This window comes from Tachyglossus aculeatus, chromosome 16 (assembly GCF_015852505.1).
Source record: "Tachyglossus aculeatus isolate mTacAcu1 chromosome 16, mTacAcu1.pri, whole genome shotgun sequence".
NCBI lineage: Eukaryota > Metazoa > Chordata > Mammalia > Monotremata > Tachyglossidae > Tachyglossus > Tachyglossus aculeatus.
In genome coordinates, this window is record NC_052081.1 from 12,607,769 (window position 1) to 12,627,368 (window position 19,600).

At 43.9% G+C, this 19,600-nt stretch overlaps 1 protein-coding gene across 1 annotated transcript in view; it reads left to right on the plus strand.

Moving 5' to 3' along the window:
• Positions 1–919: 919 nt before the first annotated feature.
• The window catches only part of LAMC1 (laminin subunit gamma 1), a 94,700-nt gene continuing 76,019 nt past the window's right edge, over positions 920–19,600 (plus strand). Inside the window, exon 1 of the mRNA XM_038757592.1 lies at positions 920–1,455. Coding sequence (XP_038613520.1) covers positions 1,050–1,455 — 406 coding nt within the window. The 5' untranslated portion in view covers positions 920–1,049. The remainder of the gene's footprint in view (positions 1,456–19,600) is intronic.

Genomic DNA, 19,600 nt, shown 5'->3' on the forward strand with positions numbered 1-19,600 from the left:
GGGGGAGGATCGCCCCCAGGCCCGAGGCCCACTCTGCACAGCACTGTACTAGCGCAAGTTGGCAACCTATAGAGACGGTCCCTACCCAACAGGGGGCTCATAGTCTAGAAGGGAGGGGGGGCGCCAACTCCCACCCTCTAAAGGCGGCGGCTCCATCCCTTCCCCTTTGTCCCCCCTCAAACGCTTAGTACAGTGCTCTGCACCCAGCGCTCAATAAATACGATTGATGATGATGAATGATGATGAATAAATACGATCGATTGATTGATTGATTGATTGAGGGGGCTGAGTGTGGGAAGGCTGCCTGGAGGAGGTGAGCTCTCAGTAGGGAAAATGGGGGAGGATCGCCCCCAGGCCTGAGGCCCACTCTGCACAGCACTGTACTAGCGCAAGTTGGCAACCTACAGAGACGGTCCCTACCCAACAGGGGGCTCATAGTCTAGAAGCAGGGGGCTCCAACTCCCACCCTCTAAAGGCGGTGGCTCCGTCCCTTCCCCTTTGTCCCCCCCAAACGCTTAGTACAGTGCTCTGCACACAGTAAGCGCTCAATACGATTGATGATGATGAATGATGATGAATAAATACGATCGATTGATTGATTGAGGGGGCTGAGTGTGGGAAGGCCGCCTGGAGGAGGTGAGCTCAGTAGGGAAAATGGGGGAGGATCCCCCCCAGGCCCGAGGCCCACTGTGCACAGCACTGTACTAGCGCAAGTTGGCAACCTATAGAGACGGTCCCTACCCAACAGGGGGCTCATAGTCTAGAAGGGAGGGGGGGCGCCAACTCCCACCCTCTAAAGGCGGTGGCTCCGTCCCTTCCCCTTTGTCCCTCCCCTCGTCGTCGTCGTCGGGGGCGGGGGCTCGGGAACCGGCGGCGCAAGCGCAGAGGCGCCGGCGGGGTAGCCGGGCCCGGAGAGAGGGAGGGAGGGAGCAAGCAACGGGCCATCCACGCATCTCTTCCAGCGCCCCAACAGGGACCCGAAGAGGAACTTGATTTTTTTTTGTTCCCTCCCCGCTCCTTCCTCCGAGGGCCCGGGACACCGGAGCGCGATGGGGAGGAGGCCGCCGCCCCCGGTCCCGGTGGTGGCGGGGCCGCTTTTGCTGGTGCTGCTGCTGCTGGGCGCCGTGGGGTGGGCGCGGGCCGCCATGGACGAGTGCACGGACGAGGGCGGGAGGCCCCAGAGGTGCATGCCCGAGTTCGTCAACGCCGCCTTCAACGCCAGCGTGGTGGCCACCGACACGTGCGGGGCCCCGCCCGAGGAGTACTGCGTCCAGACCGGGGTCACCGGGGTCACCAAGTCCTGTCACCTGTGCGACGCCGCGCAGCCCCACCTGCGCCACCCGGCCGCCTACCTCACCGACTACAACAACCAGGCCGAAACCACCTGGTGGCAGAGCCAGACCATGCTGGCGGGGGTGCAGTACCCCAGCACCATCAACCTCACCCTCCATCTGGGTAAGCCCTGACAACCACCCCGGTAATAATTATAATAATGACGATGGCGTTTATTAAGCCCTTACTATGTGCAAAGCGCTGCTGTAGCCGCTGGGGAGGATACAAGGTTGGCCCACGTGTCTCCATCCCCGTTTCACAGATGAGGGAACTGAGGCACATCATCATCATCAATCGTATGTATTGAGCGCTTACTATGTGCAGAGCACTGTACTAAGCGCTTGGGAAGTACAGATTGGCAACATGTAGAGACAGTCCCTACCCAACAGTGGGCTCGCAGTCTAAAAGGGGGAGACCGAGAACAAAACCAAACATACTAACAAAATAAAATAAATAGAAGGCACAGAGAAGTGACTTGCCCAAAGTCATACAGTTGGCCATCGGCGGAGCCGGGATTTGAACCCCCTGACCTCTGACTCCAAAGACCGGGCTTTTTTCCACTGAGCCATACTGGTTCCCTAAGTAGTGAGACCATCGGTTACACCAGCGCCTACTATGTGCCGAGTGCTGTTCGAACCGCTGGGGAGGATATAAGGTGATAACTATGTGCCGACTGCTATTCTAAGTGTAGGGGACGATACAAGGTGATCAGGTTGTCCCACGGGGGGCCCACAGTCTCCATCCACATTTCACAGATGAGGGAACTGAGCCACAGAGAAGTTGTGACTTGCCCAAAGTCATACAGCTGGCCATTAACGGAGCCGGGATTTGAACCCATGACCTCTGACTCCAAAGCCCGGGTTTTTTTCCACTGAACCATGCTGGTCCTCTAAGTAGTGGGACCATCGGTTACACCAGCCCCTACTATGTGCCGACTGGTGTTCTAACCGCTGGGGAGGATACAGGGTGATCAGGTTGTCCCACGGGGGGCTCACAGTCTTCATCCCCATTTTACAGATGAGGGAACTGAGGCACAGAGAAGTTAAGTGACTTGCCCAAAGTCACACAACTGGCCATTGGCGGAGTCGGGATTTGAACCCATGACCTCTGACTCCAAAGCCCGGGCTCTTTTCCACTGACCCATGGTGGTCCTCTAAGTAGTGAGACCATCGGTTACACCAGCGCCTATTGTGTGCCGAGTGCTGTTCTGAGCGCCGGCGGGCCCACAGGCTTAATTCCCATTTTACAGACGAGGCCGCTGAGGCCCAGAGTATAATAATATTAACAATGCCATTTATTAAGCGCTTACTATGTGCAAAGCACTGTTCTGAACGCTCTGGAGGTTACAAGGTGATCAGGTTGTCCCACGGGGGGCTCACAGTCTTAATCCCCATTTTACAGATGAGGCCGCTGAGGCCCGGAGAATAATAATAATAATGATAGCATTTATTAAGCGCTTACTATGTGCAAAGCACTGTTCTAAACGCTGGGGAGGTTACAAGGTGATCAGGTTGTCCCACGGGGGGGCTCACAGTCTTAATCCCCATTTTACAGATGAGGCCACTGAGGCCCGGAGAATAATAATAATGATAATATTTTTTAAGTCCTTACTATGTACAAAGCACTGTTCTAAACGCTGGGGAGGTTACAAGGTGATCAGGTTGTCCCACGGAGGGCTCACAGTCTTAATCCCCATTTTACAGATAAGGTAACTGAGGCCCAGAGAAGTTAATTGACTCGCCCAAAGTCACATAGCTGACAATTGGGAGAGTCGGGATTTGAACTCATGACCTCTGACTCCAAAGCCCGTGTTCTTTCCACTGAGCCACACTGCGAAGTGAAGTAACTTGTCCAAACTCATACAGGTGACAAGGGGCGGAGCGGGATTAGAACCCACGACCTTTGACTCCCAAGCCCGGGCTCTTTCCGCTGAGACACGCAGCTTCCCTCCCTCTGGACTATAAACCCTCCCTGGACAGGGAACGCGTCTGCCAAGTCTGTTATATTGTAATTTCCCGACTGCTTACTACAGTACTCACATGGGACACCCTCACTGCTTTGTATCGTCTCCAGTGGTTAGAACAGTACTTGGCACATAGCGCTTAACAAATGTCATAATTGTTGTTTTTGTTATTCCGAACACCGTAAGCGGTCCATAAGGGAAGCAGCGTGGAAAGACCACTGACCTGACAGTCAGAAGAATCGGGATTCGTTCGTTCATTTAATCACTGAGTCGTGTTTATTGAGTGCTTTCTGTGTGCAGGGTATGGTATTAAGCGCTTGGAAATTACTGTAAAGTACAATCTCCCTCCTCCACCGCTCTCTGCTGGGTGGCCTTGGGCAAGTGACTTCACTTTTCTGTGCCACAGTTCCCTCATCTGTAAAATGGGGATACGGACTGTGTCCCACTTGATAGGCCTGTAGTTACCCCAGCGCCCAGAACAGTGCCTGGCATATAGTAAAGCGGTTAATAGGTATCATAAATAAAATACAAAATAATACAAATTGATTTTTGCCTCCCCCTAATAAGGACCCAAAAGATTTTTTTTTTCCATCCCAACAGGGGGAGGCATCGCAACTAAAGGGAGTGCCCCAACTCCTTGACACGTATTGGCTTTGACTTTCCCTTCTGCCGACCCCACGCAAAACTCATCTTGGCATCCAAGCTCTTTAGCAGAGTGCTCTGTTTCCAGTTAAGCGCTCAGTAAATACCATGGAAGACGATTCTTCCACTTGAACCCCTCTGCCTGTTACAATCCGATGTGGGCCACTTCTACGTCTTCCCTGATTTAGAGAGAGGGAGGGGAGACAGACGGACCTTTAGCTCCCTTAAACAATCAGAGACTTGTAATTCAGTCCTTGGACGGTGAATATTCGGTCCGGCAGAGCAGGCCAAGGAGACGAGGGGGGGAAGGTTCCGAGTTCAGAAGGGCATTTGTGGTGGGAAGTAAATGCCTTTACTTGCTCCACCCGACGTTGCCTGCGCGCAGTTGAACCACAAATTCACGTTAAAGGTTAAATTGTTCCTTTGTGCCGCCCAGATTTAATTAAGGTCCACAAAGCAGCTTCAGTGCTAATCCCGGAGCAGCGAAAACAAAAGGGAATGTCTGCATGGACTGTAATTGCTGGAACAGCTTTTTAGTGTATGTAAACAGGCTGAATTTACAGTAGTCTCTCTTACTTCAAATAGTGTTTAGAAAAACGAATTAAATAATCTGCCGAAAAACACCAGAGGGATGCATAGAAGGCTGACTTTCCCTGTAGAAGGAAAGGGAGGAAAGAAAAGTTTGATTATTCAAAAGTTCATTCAGTCGTATTTATTGAGCACTTACTGTGTGCAGAGCACTGTACTAAGCGCTTATTATCTAAGTTATCTTCAGAGTATTTCTCTAAACGATTTTGCTATCACAGTGTTCTGTAATACATCAACCAAAGTCCTCTAATGGGCTCTCCCAGGGTGGATCTTATGCCTAAATAAATCTCAAGTTCAGCGTTGATCTTTAAAGAGCGAGCCATATCTCGGTATGCCTTAAGGGTTCTAGTTTGGGAGACATTGCTATATTAAATCTGCCACTAATAAAATTCCAGAGAGATCAAACACGCCCATAACCCAAGTCTTCTGCCCAAACAGAGTAAATCTACAAATTTCCAAATATAATAGCTCCTCTTTGAAGGGAAAGACCAACAGGAGCCGGCTACGTTTTGGTGTTTCCCTCACCTTTCTACTCTGTGCCTACCTGGTACGCTTATTTTTCTAGTTTTTATGCTACAGAGTCAGGTTTGGCCATTTTGTGAGGTTTTTAATGGAGTTTAATTGTTTGAAATGGTCAACTCCACTAGGTAAACAGGATCTAGCCTATTTAAGATTAACTGTAATATGTTTTTAGTATGTGGGCATTAAAGCGGCCAGAGCAAGGTGTTTCTTCTGAGAAGTTCACTGAAGTAAAAATATCGGTGCCTATAGCTCTACAGTGGGCAAAATGGTGTTGCATAGGGTACATCCATATATTTGAATAGAACCTTCCCATCCCCCCAAAAGAAATAAACAAACAAAACCCCCATGGAAACATGTAGCAATGGAGAAGTAGTAACAAGTGCCATCCTGTGAAGTTTGGGGAGGACTCTCCCAAAATGTTCAGATTACTGTACTATTGCATCTGGCTCCTCCCTCTTCCACCCCAAGGCTATCTCCACCTCCATGCTCTACCTCATTCCTTTATGGCCTTAGTCCCAAAGCAGACTATGGAATTTCTGAGATTTATCGAGTCGATTTTATTAGAGGGTTTAACCTGCTTGAATAAATTTTCAGGAGTGAATTTTGAATAACCAAAAATAATTCAATTGTTAATTTCCAAGTGCTCAACATGGGACAAAAGTAGTGTCTGGCTTATGACAGCGTGGGTGCTCGATGTAATCAAGATTTCCTTGCGTTGTTGTATATGATTTTTGCGTGACCCTGGAGCAGTAGTCAGCCTGGGACTCACAGTTTCTCGGTCTGAAAAATGGGTTTAGTGATGTAGTTCTTCTTGAAAGCGGTATTGTGAAGAACTGCTAAATGATTGCAAGGCATTTGGGAAAGTATGAATTTAAAATAAGGAATCCTTTAAGACTGACTTCAGTAAAACTTTTAGTTATCTGAAAATGAGTGTGCAGTGTTGGTTTCCTTTGTGAGCAGAAAAATGTCAAAAACTCAAAACACACTATTGAAATGGGAGATTCTGAATGGAGTAGGTATGGTACATTAGAGTTATTAAATATTTTTGCAGTAGAAAGAGTTATAAATAAGTCTTAATGGTTATTTCAGTAGCTACAGTTGCACCTGTAGGTACATGTTCAGTACTGTACTCTAAAGGAAAGGAGGTGTAAATTTTCTTTAAAGTATCAAGTAGTAACTGTTCTTCTTAGTGTTAAAAATGAACTGCTGGCAGTGCTGGTCACCAAATTGAACTGGAACAGTAAGCCTGCTTCTCTTTTTCAGAATCTCTCTATGTAGTTGTGAGTTTACAAATACAATTCTGCAGGCTCTCTCTTTCTAATCATTTGTACTAGTGCTAAATGCAATCCTTGTGCATAGTAAGCACTCAAATACCACAGTTTGATCTGAGAATTCTGGATTAAAAACTTGATTTTCAAATTGAAAAGTCAAGGTCCTTTAAAATACATTAACCGTAGTTGAATCCTAGTGTGTTACTATACAGTGACTGTGATTTGAAAAAACACTGTGGTCAAAATCTTTATAATTACAGAATTTCATTAAAATATTCCAGCCAGGTTGGAAGTTTTTGTATTTTTTCTGAGCCCAGAATTAAACTTTGAGTGCAATGAAAGGCGAATTTAAAAAATAGCACATGCATGTCCCCTCCCCATAAAAAAGTGCAAATTGTGGGTGGGGGCATGTTGGTTTAGCCTAAGGAGCTTATTTAGATCTTTAATGTATGTTGATTTTTTTTGTACATTTGAATTTGAAAATAAAGCATCTACTACAGTGTTCTCATCTTTTGGGTTCTCAAATGTTTGTTACCTGAAGTAGAATAAAGGCAGGTGTTGAAAAATTACATGGGAAATGTACACTCTGTTGTGAAATTGATTCTCAGCTAATGTATAAAGGTGAGTAATTAAGAGAACCTCCTCAAATCTTGTGATGCTGATGAAGAAAGGTTAAACCTCAATGACTTTACAGACTCTGGCCAACCAGTGAATTCAAGTTCCATGACTGTTTGACCATGCGACTATTAAATCACACATTCAGTTCAAATTTCACATGCCCTGAGACTGTGATATGTATTGTTCTGCCCCTTCAGAGCATGTGAAACTTGAAATAAGGAGCATGAAAGACTGAGTTTAGCAACCTTTTTTTTTTTTTTTTTTTTTTGCCTTTCTTCTGACAGTATGAACTTTGAACCCAACAGATCCTGGGTAGCAAAATCTCAGTCCTCCTTGCCTGTCCATGGAAACTTGTGTTTATTGACATAGATTAGTTGGTCAGTTGATCTGATACTTTTCTTTGGTGTGGCAAAAGTAAGGAAAGGAAAATAAGTACAAATGATTTTGTTGCAACATTATTGCCATTTAGTGTTTAAAAGCCTAGGGTTGATTCTGCAGTAACTTCAGCTCAAACACCATATATAGTAAATCCAGAGTGCAACATTATTGTTGAATGTTATTAGATTTACTGTGGGAACCAGAATTGAACTAGTTGTGTTAGAGAATCTTAGACTTGGGGTTGGGTTTTTTTTTTGCATTTAATTTCTAGGAACTTTTGTGCAGCTTTAGTTGTAGATTTTTCTTTAAATTGAAGGAAAATGTGTTCTTTGTGTTTTCTGAGAAATAGTGTTCAGAAGGGTAGCTGATAGTAAGGGTTTAACTAAATGTCATCTTGTTAACCCCATAGTCTTCTCTTATTCACTTGATAATAAATGATTGGATAGAAGTCTGACATACAAGGGCTTGACTTGGGGTAAGGCAGCTTTTTTTTTTCTATTTTTAAAAGTAAGGAAGAAAAAAAATCAACTACCAGGAAGAAAGGTAGAGATACAAGACTGACAAAACTGAAATTTATGAAGAGGGTAGAAATTAACATGCTAATGAGCTCACTTGACCAATCTAATTGTATATATTTTTGTGTTTGTCTCTCCCTTAGAGTGCATGCTCCCTCTGGTCAGTGATCATGTCACTGTATTGCACCAAGTGGGCACTCAATAAATACAACTGCTTAAGTGCTGGAATATTGCTGTAGAAATTGACAAGGCCCCTTTCAGCTTTTCTTTATGAAGTTTCTTCTTTCCCTGGGTTAGAGATGCAGGGATATAATTGTAAGCCATTTTACATTTCATTTTGCTCGGTGGGCATACATATGAGTAACATTTAATGGTGAAGAAACTGTAGTTTTGACAGGAATTCCTTTGGAAACTTGGTTAAATAGGGATCTGGGAATAGCATGCTGAGCACTAGAGTGACTTCACTGTGGTATTTGTGGAGCCCGGAGGGGACTCTATTTTAGTTAGTCTCACAGAGACTTGATTTACATTTTGCAGGTTTCAACTTGTGTAGTTGAAGAGATCAGCTTTTTAGTGGCTAGCATTTGTTCAGTGGTGTTATATGAAATTGCTTAAGGCTTTTTATTCCCCCTCTGTAATTCTAAAGCTTTTAGAACAGTGCTTTGCACATAGTAAGCGCTTAACAAATGCCATTAAAAGAAAAAAAAGCTTTCTCTAAATTCTTTTTCTTCTATCTCTTTTTGAGGCTATCGGGAATATTTACAGAGTCAAACATTTATTTTTGGAGGGGGAAAGAACTGGAGTTGCTTGGTATTTTTCTTCACAAAATAGCTGCTATTTGTGGCGATAAAAGTCTGGATCCCAGACCAGCTACAGAGAAGCAGGGACATGCTGTTAGGTACCATGTTAGTGCAGTTACTACTCAAACTTTTGAATTGGAGTGTACCCCATTTTAATCAATTAGTCATATTTATTGAGTGCTTACTGTGGGTAGAGCACCATACGGGACACTTGGGAGAGTACAATATAGCAATATAACGAAGTTGGTTTTTGTTCCCTGCCCACAACAGTCTTACAGTCTAGATTTCAGTTTGTCTTCCTTCCTCTCCCTGGTAATGGCTATATTAACCCTGCCTCTTTCTCTTTCATCCTTTCACCCCCTTAGCTTTCTCATCATCATCAGTAGTATTTATTGAGCGATTTCTGTGTGGAGAGCACTGTACTAGGTGCTTGGAAGAGTACAATACAGCAGAGTAGGTAGGTGGACAATCCCTGCCCACAATGAGTTCACAGTCTGCCTCACCCTGCCTCTCCTGCTCTTCCTCCTTTAGACCAGAACTCTCACTGCTGCCTCCCCTACTACAACTCCATCCACCCTCCCATGTTCCATTTCAGTGCTAAAACCCTGTAGACAGTAATATTTATTAGGCATCGACTTTGTATAGAGCATTGCACAGAACACTTGGGAGAGTGCAGTGGAGTTAGTCAATCATATTTAGTGAGCACTTACTATGTGCAGAACACTGTACTAAGTGTTTGGAAGAGTACAATATAACAGACACATTCCCTGCCTACGACAAGCTCACAGTCTAGATGGGGCGACAGACATTAATATAAATTAGTAAATTACAGATATGTATATAAGGGCTGTAGGGCTGGGAGAAGGAATGAATAAAGGGAGCAAGTCAGGGTGATGGAGAAGGGAGTGGAAGAAAAGGAAAAGAGGGCTTAGTCAGGGAAGGCCTCTTGGAGGAGATATGCCTTCAATAAGGCTCTGAAGTGGGGAAGAGTAATTGTCTGTCGGATTTGTGGGGGGAGGGCGTTCCAGGCCAGAAACAGGATGTGGGCAAGAGGTCGGCGGTTAGATAGACAAGATCGAGATAGAGTGAGAAGGTTAGCATTAGAGGAGTGAAGTGTGCAAACTGGATTATAGTAGGAGAGTATCGAGGTGAGGTTGGAGGGGGCATGGTGATTGAGTGCTTGAAAGCCAGTGGTGAAGAGTTTCTGTTTGATGCAGAAATGAATTGGCAACCACTGGAGGTTCTTGAGGAAACATGGGGAAACATGGCCTGAACATTTTTGTAGAACAGTGATCTGGCCAGCAGAGTGAAGTATGGGCAGGACTGGGAAGAGACAGGAGGCTGGGAGGTCAGCAAGGAGGCTGATACAGTAATCAAGGCAGAATAGGATAAGTGACTGGACTGATGTGGTAGCAGTTTGGATGGGGAGGAAAGAGCAGATTTTAGCGATGTTGTGAAGGTGGAACCAACATGATTTGGTGATGGCTTGAATATATGGGTTGAATGAGAGAGAGGAATCAATGAAAATGCCAAGTTTATGGGCTTGAGAGACAGGAAGGGTAGTGGTGCCATCTACAGTGATATGAAAGTCAGGGGGAGGACAGGGTTTGGGTGGGAAGAAAACTTCTGTTTAGACATGTTAAGGTAGAGGTGACGGGAGGACATCCAAGTAGAGATGTCTTGAAGGCAGGAGGAAAAGCGAGACTGTAGAGAGAGATTGGGGCTGGAGATGTACATTTGGGTATCATGCACATAGTTGAAGCCATGAGAGTGAATGAGTTCTCTAAGCAGAATAGAAGGGGACCCAGAACCTTGAGGGGCAACCACAATTAGGGAGTGGGAGGCAGAGAAGAAGCCCGTGAAAGAGACTGAGCGGCCAGAGAGATAGGAGGAGAACCAGGAAAGGACAGTCAGCGAAGGCAAGGTTGGATAATGTTTCCAGCAGAAGGGGTGGTCGACTGTGTTGAAGGCAGCCGAGAGGTCGAGGAGGGTTAGGATGGAGTGGAGGTCGTTGGATTTGGCAAGAAGGAGATCATTGGTGACCTTTAAGAGGGTGGTTTCTGTGGAGGGAAGGGGATGGAAACCAGATTGGAGGGGATCAAGGAAAGAAGTGGAGGAGAGGAACTTGAGACAGCGGGTGCAGACAACTCGCTCAAGGAGTTTGGAGAGGAATGGTAGGAAGTATATGGGGCGGTAACTGGAGGGAGCTGTGGGGTCAAGGGAGGGTTTTTTTTAGGAGGGGGAGAAATGGGCGTGTTTGAAAGTGGGGAAGAAGCCATTGGTGAAACAACAGTTGAAGGTGGCTGTCAGGGAGAGGGCAAGCGTTTTGATAAAGTGCAGAGAAATGGGTTCGGATGCACAGGTGGAGGGGATGGATTTTTAGAGACGGCAGGAGATCTCTTGAGTTACTGCTGGGAAAGATGGGAGAGTTGAGGAAAGGGCAGGAGCGGGGAGGGACTGCAGAGGAGATTTTAGGGAGATCACGCCTGATAGTGTCAATTTTCTCAATAAAGCCAGGTCATTGGGCAAGGCATGGGGGAGGCGAGGTGACGGGGGTTGGAGAAGTTAAATGTCCGGAGCAATTTCAGGAGGGCAGTGGGCATGGGTGTCAATAAGGATGGAGAAATAGATAGGATTAGAAGATTCAGTGTCTTCCCTCTAATTTAGAGGAAAAGTAAGGACTAACATTGTCATAGATAGTAACCTCCCTGAGGGCAGAAGTTGTGTCTTTGACCTCTATTGTACAAGCCCATCGGTGAGCAGTAGAAATATAATAAATACTATTTATTAATTCAAAGGCAATATTTTCTTGAGCCTGATTTAAAAGCCAATTCTTGGCTTTTTATGTGCTGCGAACCCCATCACCCTTTTGATGGATTTTTCTGAGATTGAGGCAGTGGTAATAACTAGAATTAAATGTGGTGTTTTTACCTGCAATTGCTGTCTACATTTAAAGAGCAATGTAATGGAAGTATCACTGTTGACCCAGTAGATGGAATGTTTATATCGCTAATGTTTGGGATTCCTCCCCGTATAAATAGAGTTGTGTTATGGAGCTTTTAAAAAGGGGACTTGAGAGCTTCAGTGTTAAATGAACTCTGTGATTAATCTACAGGGCAAAGGATCTTTTAATGAGAGTGTTTACATTGCTTCCACTGGAGTGTGATATATGGTAGCCCTTGTATAGAGTTAGAGGTAAGGTGGTTCTTTTAAGTAGTTTGCTGTGCAGAATATACCTTTCCCCAGAAAATAACGGCAAAACGATTTCACCCTTTGCTAGCAAGTAAGTAGTATTCAAATGCTGTTGTCTGTGTAACTGGACTGAAGCAGCAAATAATTCACTAGTTAACTGTTCAGCTGGACCCATTGGGCTACTCTGATACTGTTCTGGCTCTAGAGGAAAGAATTAATTAGTGCAGGAGTGTGCATTATCACAATCCATTCTAACCTCCTGCAGAGGAGATTTTTAAAAAATCAGCCTTTATCTTTGATCTGGCTGAATGCACTGTAGTCATCAACTTCAAAATAGAAACACTTTTCAGTGAGGGTGTTGCATTTTTTCTGTAGTTTTGCCTGGCATGCTGTAGTTGTACTGAGTTGGGCTTTGCCTCTCAAACATTCCTCAAACTGATGGTTAGATATTTATTTTGAATTTCCCCAACCACAAGGGCTTGAGTTGGTAGCCATGTGGACAGCAGTCATTTATTAATTGCTTTCGATCATCATCAGTGATATTTATCGAGTGCTTGCTGTGTGCAGAGCACTGTACTAGGAGCTTGGGAAAGGAATAATGCAACAGAGTTGGTAGATAAGTTCGGTGGCCACAATGCTATGAATTTTGAGATATTGTTTCAGACAACAGTCACATTAACTGCATCTGCTTTTCCATGGGATTTGCCACGGTGCCGGCCTAAAATAACATGACAGTCACACTGCTGCCCTGTGCTGAGTAAATGATTAGTGAAATTAAATAAAACAGAACTGTCTCGCTCTAACCAAGTGGAACATGAGATTTCTTTTGAGTTGAGGGAGTGCTAACACATTAGGGAGGTCATGTAGGAGGTTATTTTCCTTGAGGATGGATAAATTTGTATGGTTTATTCCTCTTCTCAAAAAGGCAATCCTTCTGCTTTGGGAGAGACTGTGGACGAAACTAAGGGTCTTTTTTTCTATTGCAGAAGGTGAGTATTTCTGCTAGATTGTAAGCTCCTTGAGAGCCAGGATCATGTCTACAAACTCGACTGTACTCTCCCAAGCACTTAGTACAGGGCCCTATACAGAGTACATCCTTGGTAAAGGCCACTGAATGATTAGTCTGACATTTCATTTACCCTCTTCTGAATTCCTGTGGTTCAGTTATTGTTGTTTCAGGATCATCCATGTGAATCTTCTTCTGGACCAGTCTGGCTTGGGGAGGTGTCTATCCAGTCTTTCTGAAGAGATGTTACTGGCTCCCTCTACCTAGTAGTTTTGTGTTGTGCCAAACCCTAAGACAACTGTAATCCTACAAACACAGTCACTGTTCCTTGTTACTGTCATGAGTCCCCAAGTAGCATGGTCAGCAGGACCTTTGTTCTAATCCTGCTCTTCCACTCGCCTGCTGTGTGACCTAGGGAATGTCACTTCAGTCTCTATGCCTGTTATCTTATCTGTAAAATGGGGATTAAGACTGGGAGCCCCATGTGGGACACAGACTGTGTCCAACCTTGTTAGCTTGTATCTACCCTAGCACATAGTACGGTGCCTGGCGCATAGTAAGTGCTTAACAAATGCCATAAAAGCAACAACAACAAAAAAAATTGCCCTGAGCTCATCAAGTCATGGAAGATAATTTGTTTCCACAAAGGCACTTGGGCTTCCTCTTGGCAGAATTTGCTTCTGACACTTGCTACTGGGGCACTTTGATGTTTTGCTTTCTGGATTTTTGTTTGGGCTGGTCATAAAAAAAATGAGGGGTGAAGGTGAGAGGGAGGGTGGGGTTAGTGGAAGGAGAGAACTGGAGTTAGTGGAAGGAGAGAACAGTGGGACAGGTATTGGCTTACCCTGTATGATTAAATCGACCCAAAAGATTACAGGAGTTACTACAGGACCCAAAAGATTTAGCATCCACCCCACTATAGTTCAGAGGCTTATTAAAAACCTGTCTTTTCCCAACAACTTCATTGGTTGTCTTTGAAAGAAGTCCCTGTTTAATATGTGGGAGTAAGCCTACCACAATGTCTTCAGGGTACTGATGGAAGTGGAGTATGCCGAGGTTTGCCTGAGCATGTTGTGAGAAGCGTGCCCAGAGTGCAGATGCTGCTACTTACTCTGTTCGCCTGTCTCTAAGCTGGGTGATGGTTACATTTGCTATTGGGTGGTTGGAAGAGGTTAATTGACAAGTTTTGCGGTGGTTTTTGTTGCAAGTTTTAAGAAGGCTCCATAAGTATGTTTCTGCATGGCATACACTTTGGTCAGAGTGTGTGTTTTTGTGTGATGTGTAACTTAATTTTTGTGGTGAAAGTGAAAGGTTCCCAAAGGCACTCGGAAAGATGTACCACCTCACCATCTCACTCACGTTTCCATGCTCACAGAAGCTGAAGAGTTTCTGCTCTAGTAGGTCATTTCCAGGGAAGAGACTTGGGACAGTCATTGTTTTGAAACCTGAATCCTGTGGTTTCCTTTCAAAAAATCCTGGTTGAAAGGGATGCTTTTAAGGAATACTGTGTGAGTTTGGTGGGGAGAAGATGTCTCCCCCTTCCAAGCATTGTGATCAGCATCTTGCACTGTGAATGTAATGGAAATGGTGAACCAAAATCACAACTGGTTTGGTGAATTCCCTTGGGTTATTCTGAGTCAAAAGGATATTTGCCTATAGAGTTCAGTTTTTTTGTAATTTTCTTTAAGTGAAGGTTCAAAGGCATTCATTTGTGAATTTGAGCACAGGTGGGAGCAGTGACTTCTTTCCCCTGAATTACTTTCTGGCCCTATTAGTGGATAATTTGGGGTTCATCCCACGGTTTTCTTTACTATTATTATTATTATTATAGCGATATGTTAAGCACTTACAAGGTGCTAACCAGTGGGATAAATACAGGTATTTTCAAGGACTTTGCTGCGTGACATTTGAAACTGGGATGTATCCATATGCACTGTAACTGCAAAGTTAATGGGAAGTGTTGTTTAAGCCTTGGGGTTTGTGTGGGTGTGTATGTATGTTGCATATGTACATGTTGAGGTATCTGGCTGTGCCTGTTAGGGGAAATGTTAAGTCTCAGGTGAGAAAAGAGCTGATTAGAGAAAGTCTTAAGTGCTTCTGCTTCTTGGAGAGCTTCTTAACTATGGTTCAGTTGGCTGGTTTTAAGAAGCAGCATTGGAAGACCACATCTCTAAAATGGAAAAAATATAATGCCTTGTTTTTCTCCTCTCCCTCCCTCTTTCCTTCTCCCTCTATAGCCTGTCCCATTCTCCTGAATTTTCACAAACAGGAAAGGAAAGCTGAAAGGCTGTGCGGTTGTTTTTCCTGGGCCCCTTCTCTTTCTGTTTCCTCCCACCAGAACTTTGCAGGCACGAGGTAGCCGGTTAAATAACCAGTATCATGTAAGTCACTGCTCTTCTGCTCTCTAAGCAGACAAACTATACATATTTACGTAGAGACGGTAAGCTCGTTACGGGTAGGGAATGTTGTCTACAACTCCTTTGTATTGTACTCGCCCGAGTGCTTAGTACAGTGCTCTGCCCAGAGTCAGCATTTCAGTAAATACCATTGATTGGTTTGTAATACATGCCGCCACTCTCTCACCCCCAAAGTCATGGTGTCTTGCAAAACACTCACAAGTTCCATTTTCCCTTTTGCAATGCATTTTGAGATGGCAGAAAGGGTGACACTTCTGCCTTGTTTTAGTGACAGAAAAGGAGACAACTCTCCGTGTGGCCATAAAGGAGGGAACAAACATTTGAGTGATAGGTACGTAATACACTACCCTCCTCACCTCCTGTACTTTGGCTCTGTCTTCTTCTTGGGCTTTCTCAGAGGCTTCCTAGAAAGAGAACCAGAGGTTTCTAACCCTATCCAAGAAGGGGGACTGGCTAAATTTGAAGATGGGTGGTGACGACATAAAATAATTTATCTGAGCAGTTTGTATTACACTATTTGGAGCAACAGACATCATTGTGCCCCAGAGCAGCTGTCCTGACTGGGGAAGGAAGAGAGGATGGAGGAAGTGGTTTTCACAAAACCTAATCAGGACAGAGAGCTTCAAGTGTCCTAAAATTCTCTTATTGGAAGAACAAGGGTGACTAAATTCCAATATTAAAATTCAGTTTCTAAATGTGATCAGTTTTTAAGTTTAAATTCCATCTCCCTTTTTGCTCTCCTCTTTTGCCTCCCACCCTGGAGAGCATGTACTACTTGAATGAGAAATGTCGTTCAACCATTAGTCCCTCCTTTTCCTGGAATGCTACAGTGGCACATTGAGGGATTAAAAAAGCAGAAAGGTGCCAAGTAGTTTTTAATGGAAGCTCCTCCAAGTTGGAGTTTGTTTTACTGAGCTTGGTCAACCAGTCGCCCTAGGATTAGTTCAGGTTTTAGCCCTAGTAAGAGGTTAAGTTTCTAGAACTAGTTATTGGCACTTAATAAGAAGTAGTTGTTGCATTTTTTTTTTTACATTTTACTTCTTTATTTTCCAGAACTGCTTCTCTCTTTCCCATTCATTCATTCAGTCATATTTACAGAGCACTTGCTTTGTGCAGAACTCTGTACTAAGCTCCTGGGAGAGTATAAAATAACAGTAAACAGACACATTCCCTGCCTACAATGAGCTGTAATCCTGCCTCTGCCAACTGCTTGCTGTGTGACCATGGGGAAGTCACTTACTTTCTCTGTGCCTCAGTTTCCTCAACTGTAAAATGGGGTTAAATCCTACTTCCTCCATTTTAGTCTGTGAGCCCTATGTATGACAGGGACTGTCTCCAACGTGATAAACTTGTTTCTACCCCAGCCCTGAGAATAGTGCTTTACACATAGTAAGTGCTTAATCAACACCATAAAAATAGACAAACAATTATGTTTAGGAAAGGGGTGAGAAGAAAGAACTCAGATAAAAAGCTAGATACTAAATACTGTTGACTGAAAAAGTAAGACTTTATCAGTAGTATTTATTGAGCACTTACTGTATGCAGAGCACTATACTAAGCACTTGGGAGAGTACAGTAGATTTAGTGTACATGAACCCAGTCCGCAAAGTAGGTTACACTCTGGTAGGGGGAGTTATTTACCCAAGTGCTACAGGGCCATGTGTGAGTTCCTATGTATTAGGTGGAGCAAAAGTCCTAAAGTGGCAGTTTTGGGGATACAGGATGGGCAGAGGAGAAATTAATCATGTAAGGACTCTTGGAGGAGATGCGATTATAGAAAGGATTGAAGATGGGGTGAGCAGTGGGCTGCAGAAAAGAGATAATCCTGCACAACGTTTGGTGTTGGCATTCTAGGATAACGGGTTCTTAGGATATCTATGTAGATAATTTAATTTTTATAGAGATAATCACTTCCAGATAAGTTCATGAGATAGGAATTTCATGGCAGGACAACTTCACAGTAAGTCACTACAGAATTTGAAAGTGCTTGGAGACATCTGTAGTGCAGCTGTAATGAGTTCTGCTTATTTTGTTAGGATTTTTGGTAGAGGCTCAAAATAATTTGTTTACAACCCTTTCCATAGCACGCCACAGGTCATAAATTGAGTTAGAACTGGCTCTTGGCTGAAGTGGCATAATTCAACTCATTGCCCACTCAGTGCTTTTTGGTTGATTTATAGATCTTTAGTTTTGTTTTTAAAGTTCTTTAAAAACACCTTCTCTACTCCCACATGAAGATACAAATGGCAAGGGTCTCATGACTTGCGAGGAATTGATTTTTGAACTGTACATAATTTCCAGATGTTTGGAGAAAAAATTGTTTCCCATTTCACTTTTTGGGGTGGAGGGCATGTGTATATATCTACAGCTGTGTGTCCCTGTTTCTGGAGATACTTGAGGGAGAAGTCTCTGCTTTGCATTTTTTAAAACAAATAGCTATTCTATTTCTCAGCTGAAATAGTTTGTCTTGGCATTTGGTATTTTTGTGAGAGGGGAACCAAATTTGGAGTTCCCTTGGAGGACAATATTTGTGCAGAGTGACAGGGAAAACAATCCAATTCAGCAGATCCAGTAACTTTAGGTTGTTAAATGTGCCATTAGGGCAGTGTATCAGCAGTCTTTAAACTATGCCTGACTAAACAGTTGGAGTCTTTGAAATTCACAGCAGTCCTGAGAGCCCCACTGACTTTTTGTACCTCCTCCTACTACACAGCTGTTTTTGCTCACACATCATTGTATGTTCAACCTCCTGGATGCTTCCTTAGGCCCCTTATATGGAGAGCAGCTTCTAACATTTGGGAGCAAATGTGTATCTTTTTGGTCAGGAAGTCTCAAGGAAGCAAGGAAATGTCGCCAAAGTTTCCTAAGATATTTGGAAATGAAGATAATGGAATAATTTTTATGCTTAAAATAACAACATCTCCAGAACACTAGAACTGCAGATTTTTAAAATTTTTTATTTTTTCCTAGATCTCTGTCTTTGGAAAAATGTGTGCCTTCCAGCTTACCGGGGAAAGAGGTCCGGGGTAAAGGGGAAGGAACCAGAGGGGCAGGAATTAAACAATGAGAGCTAAATGCCAAGCCTAGGACTGGACAGAGAAACCCAATGTTAGGTTGAGTCCTTTTCATGGCCCTACAAGACAGCAGTTACCAGTTTTCATCAATCAGTGGTATTTGTTGAGTGCATACTATGTGTAGAGCACTGTACTAAGCTTGGGAGAGTGCAGTATAGCAGAATTAGTGGACAAGTTCCCTGCCCATAACGAGCTTACACTCCAGAGGGGGAGACAGACATTAATGTAAATAGAAATGTCAGCGGTGTTCAATCACACCTCTTGCCAAAGGAGGTGGGTGACCTTTTATAAAAGCTGATGGGTAATTTAAAAGCCAACCCGTTTGTTCTGGGCTACTCCACTGAGGGCCATTTTCCTCTTGAAAAATCTCTAGAAAACATTTATCTTGAAGATTATGAAAAAATCTAAATTCTTAACATTAAAATTTAAATCTAAATTTTAAGTCACTGCTACACTTGTGGCCTGTTGCCTTTCCATTTTTCAGATTTCTAAAATCATGTCTCCATCTCCTCCGTGTCCTGCCCCAGTACCTGCTCTGGCTCCTGCTGCTTCTGTCACCTCATGGACATCTCCTCTCAGCTAATCAGAGGCATCAACGCAAAGGAAAATAAATAACCTAGCTTAGATATGAAGACCATCTGGAATTCAATTTGCAGACCTCTCAAAAAAGCCTGTAGGAAGCGACCAACTTGGTTTCAGAAAGAACAAGTTCTGTCAGACTAAATCCAGTGTTCCTTGAATGAGAGAGTGGTAGCCCTGGATGGTGGTAAAGAAATCTGTCTTCATTTTATCCAGACCTTTAATTTTGTCCCATATGACATACCTTTCGTAAACAGGAAGAACATAGGCTAGATCCTACAACTATAAGGAGGATTCAGGAGTTGCCTTACATCCTACCCATGGAGTGATTAACAGTGAAATAGTGGAAATAACAAGTGACATACTGCCGGGGTGGATGTTGGGTCCAATGTTTCGAAGCAACCTTAGGACAACTGGCTAAGTTTTTCTATGGTGGAAATAATTGCCTACCCATAGAAGAAGCCCATCAACCTTCCACGTGACCCCAAGTTTAGGGGTTAAGGGTGGAGATAGCCAGTATAGTGGAAGATAAGAATAAAATTTAAAGTGACTTCAATAAATTGGAGGAGTGGTCAAAAGCAAACAGAATGAAGTTCGGTAGGGAAAAGGTCAAGGAAAAACCCCACCAAGTGGTAAAGTAGTGGCTGTGTGCCTCTCCTAAAGAGTCTCACCTTCTCTCCAGAATAGTGTATACACAGGGAAG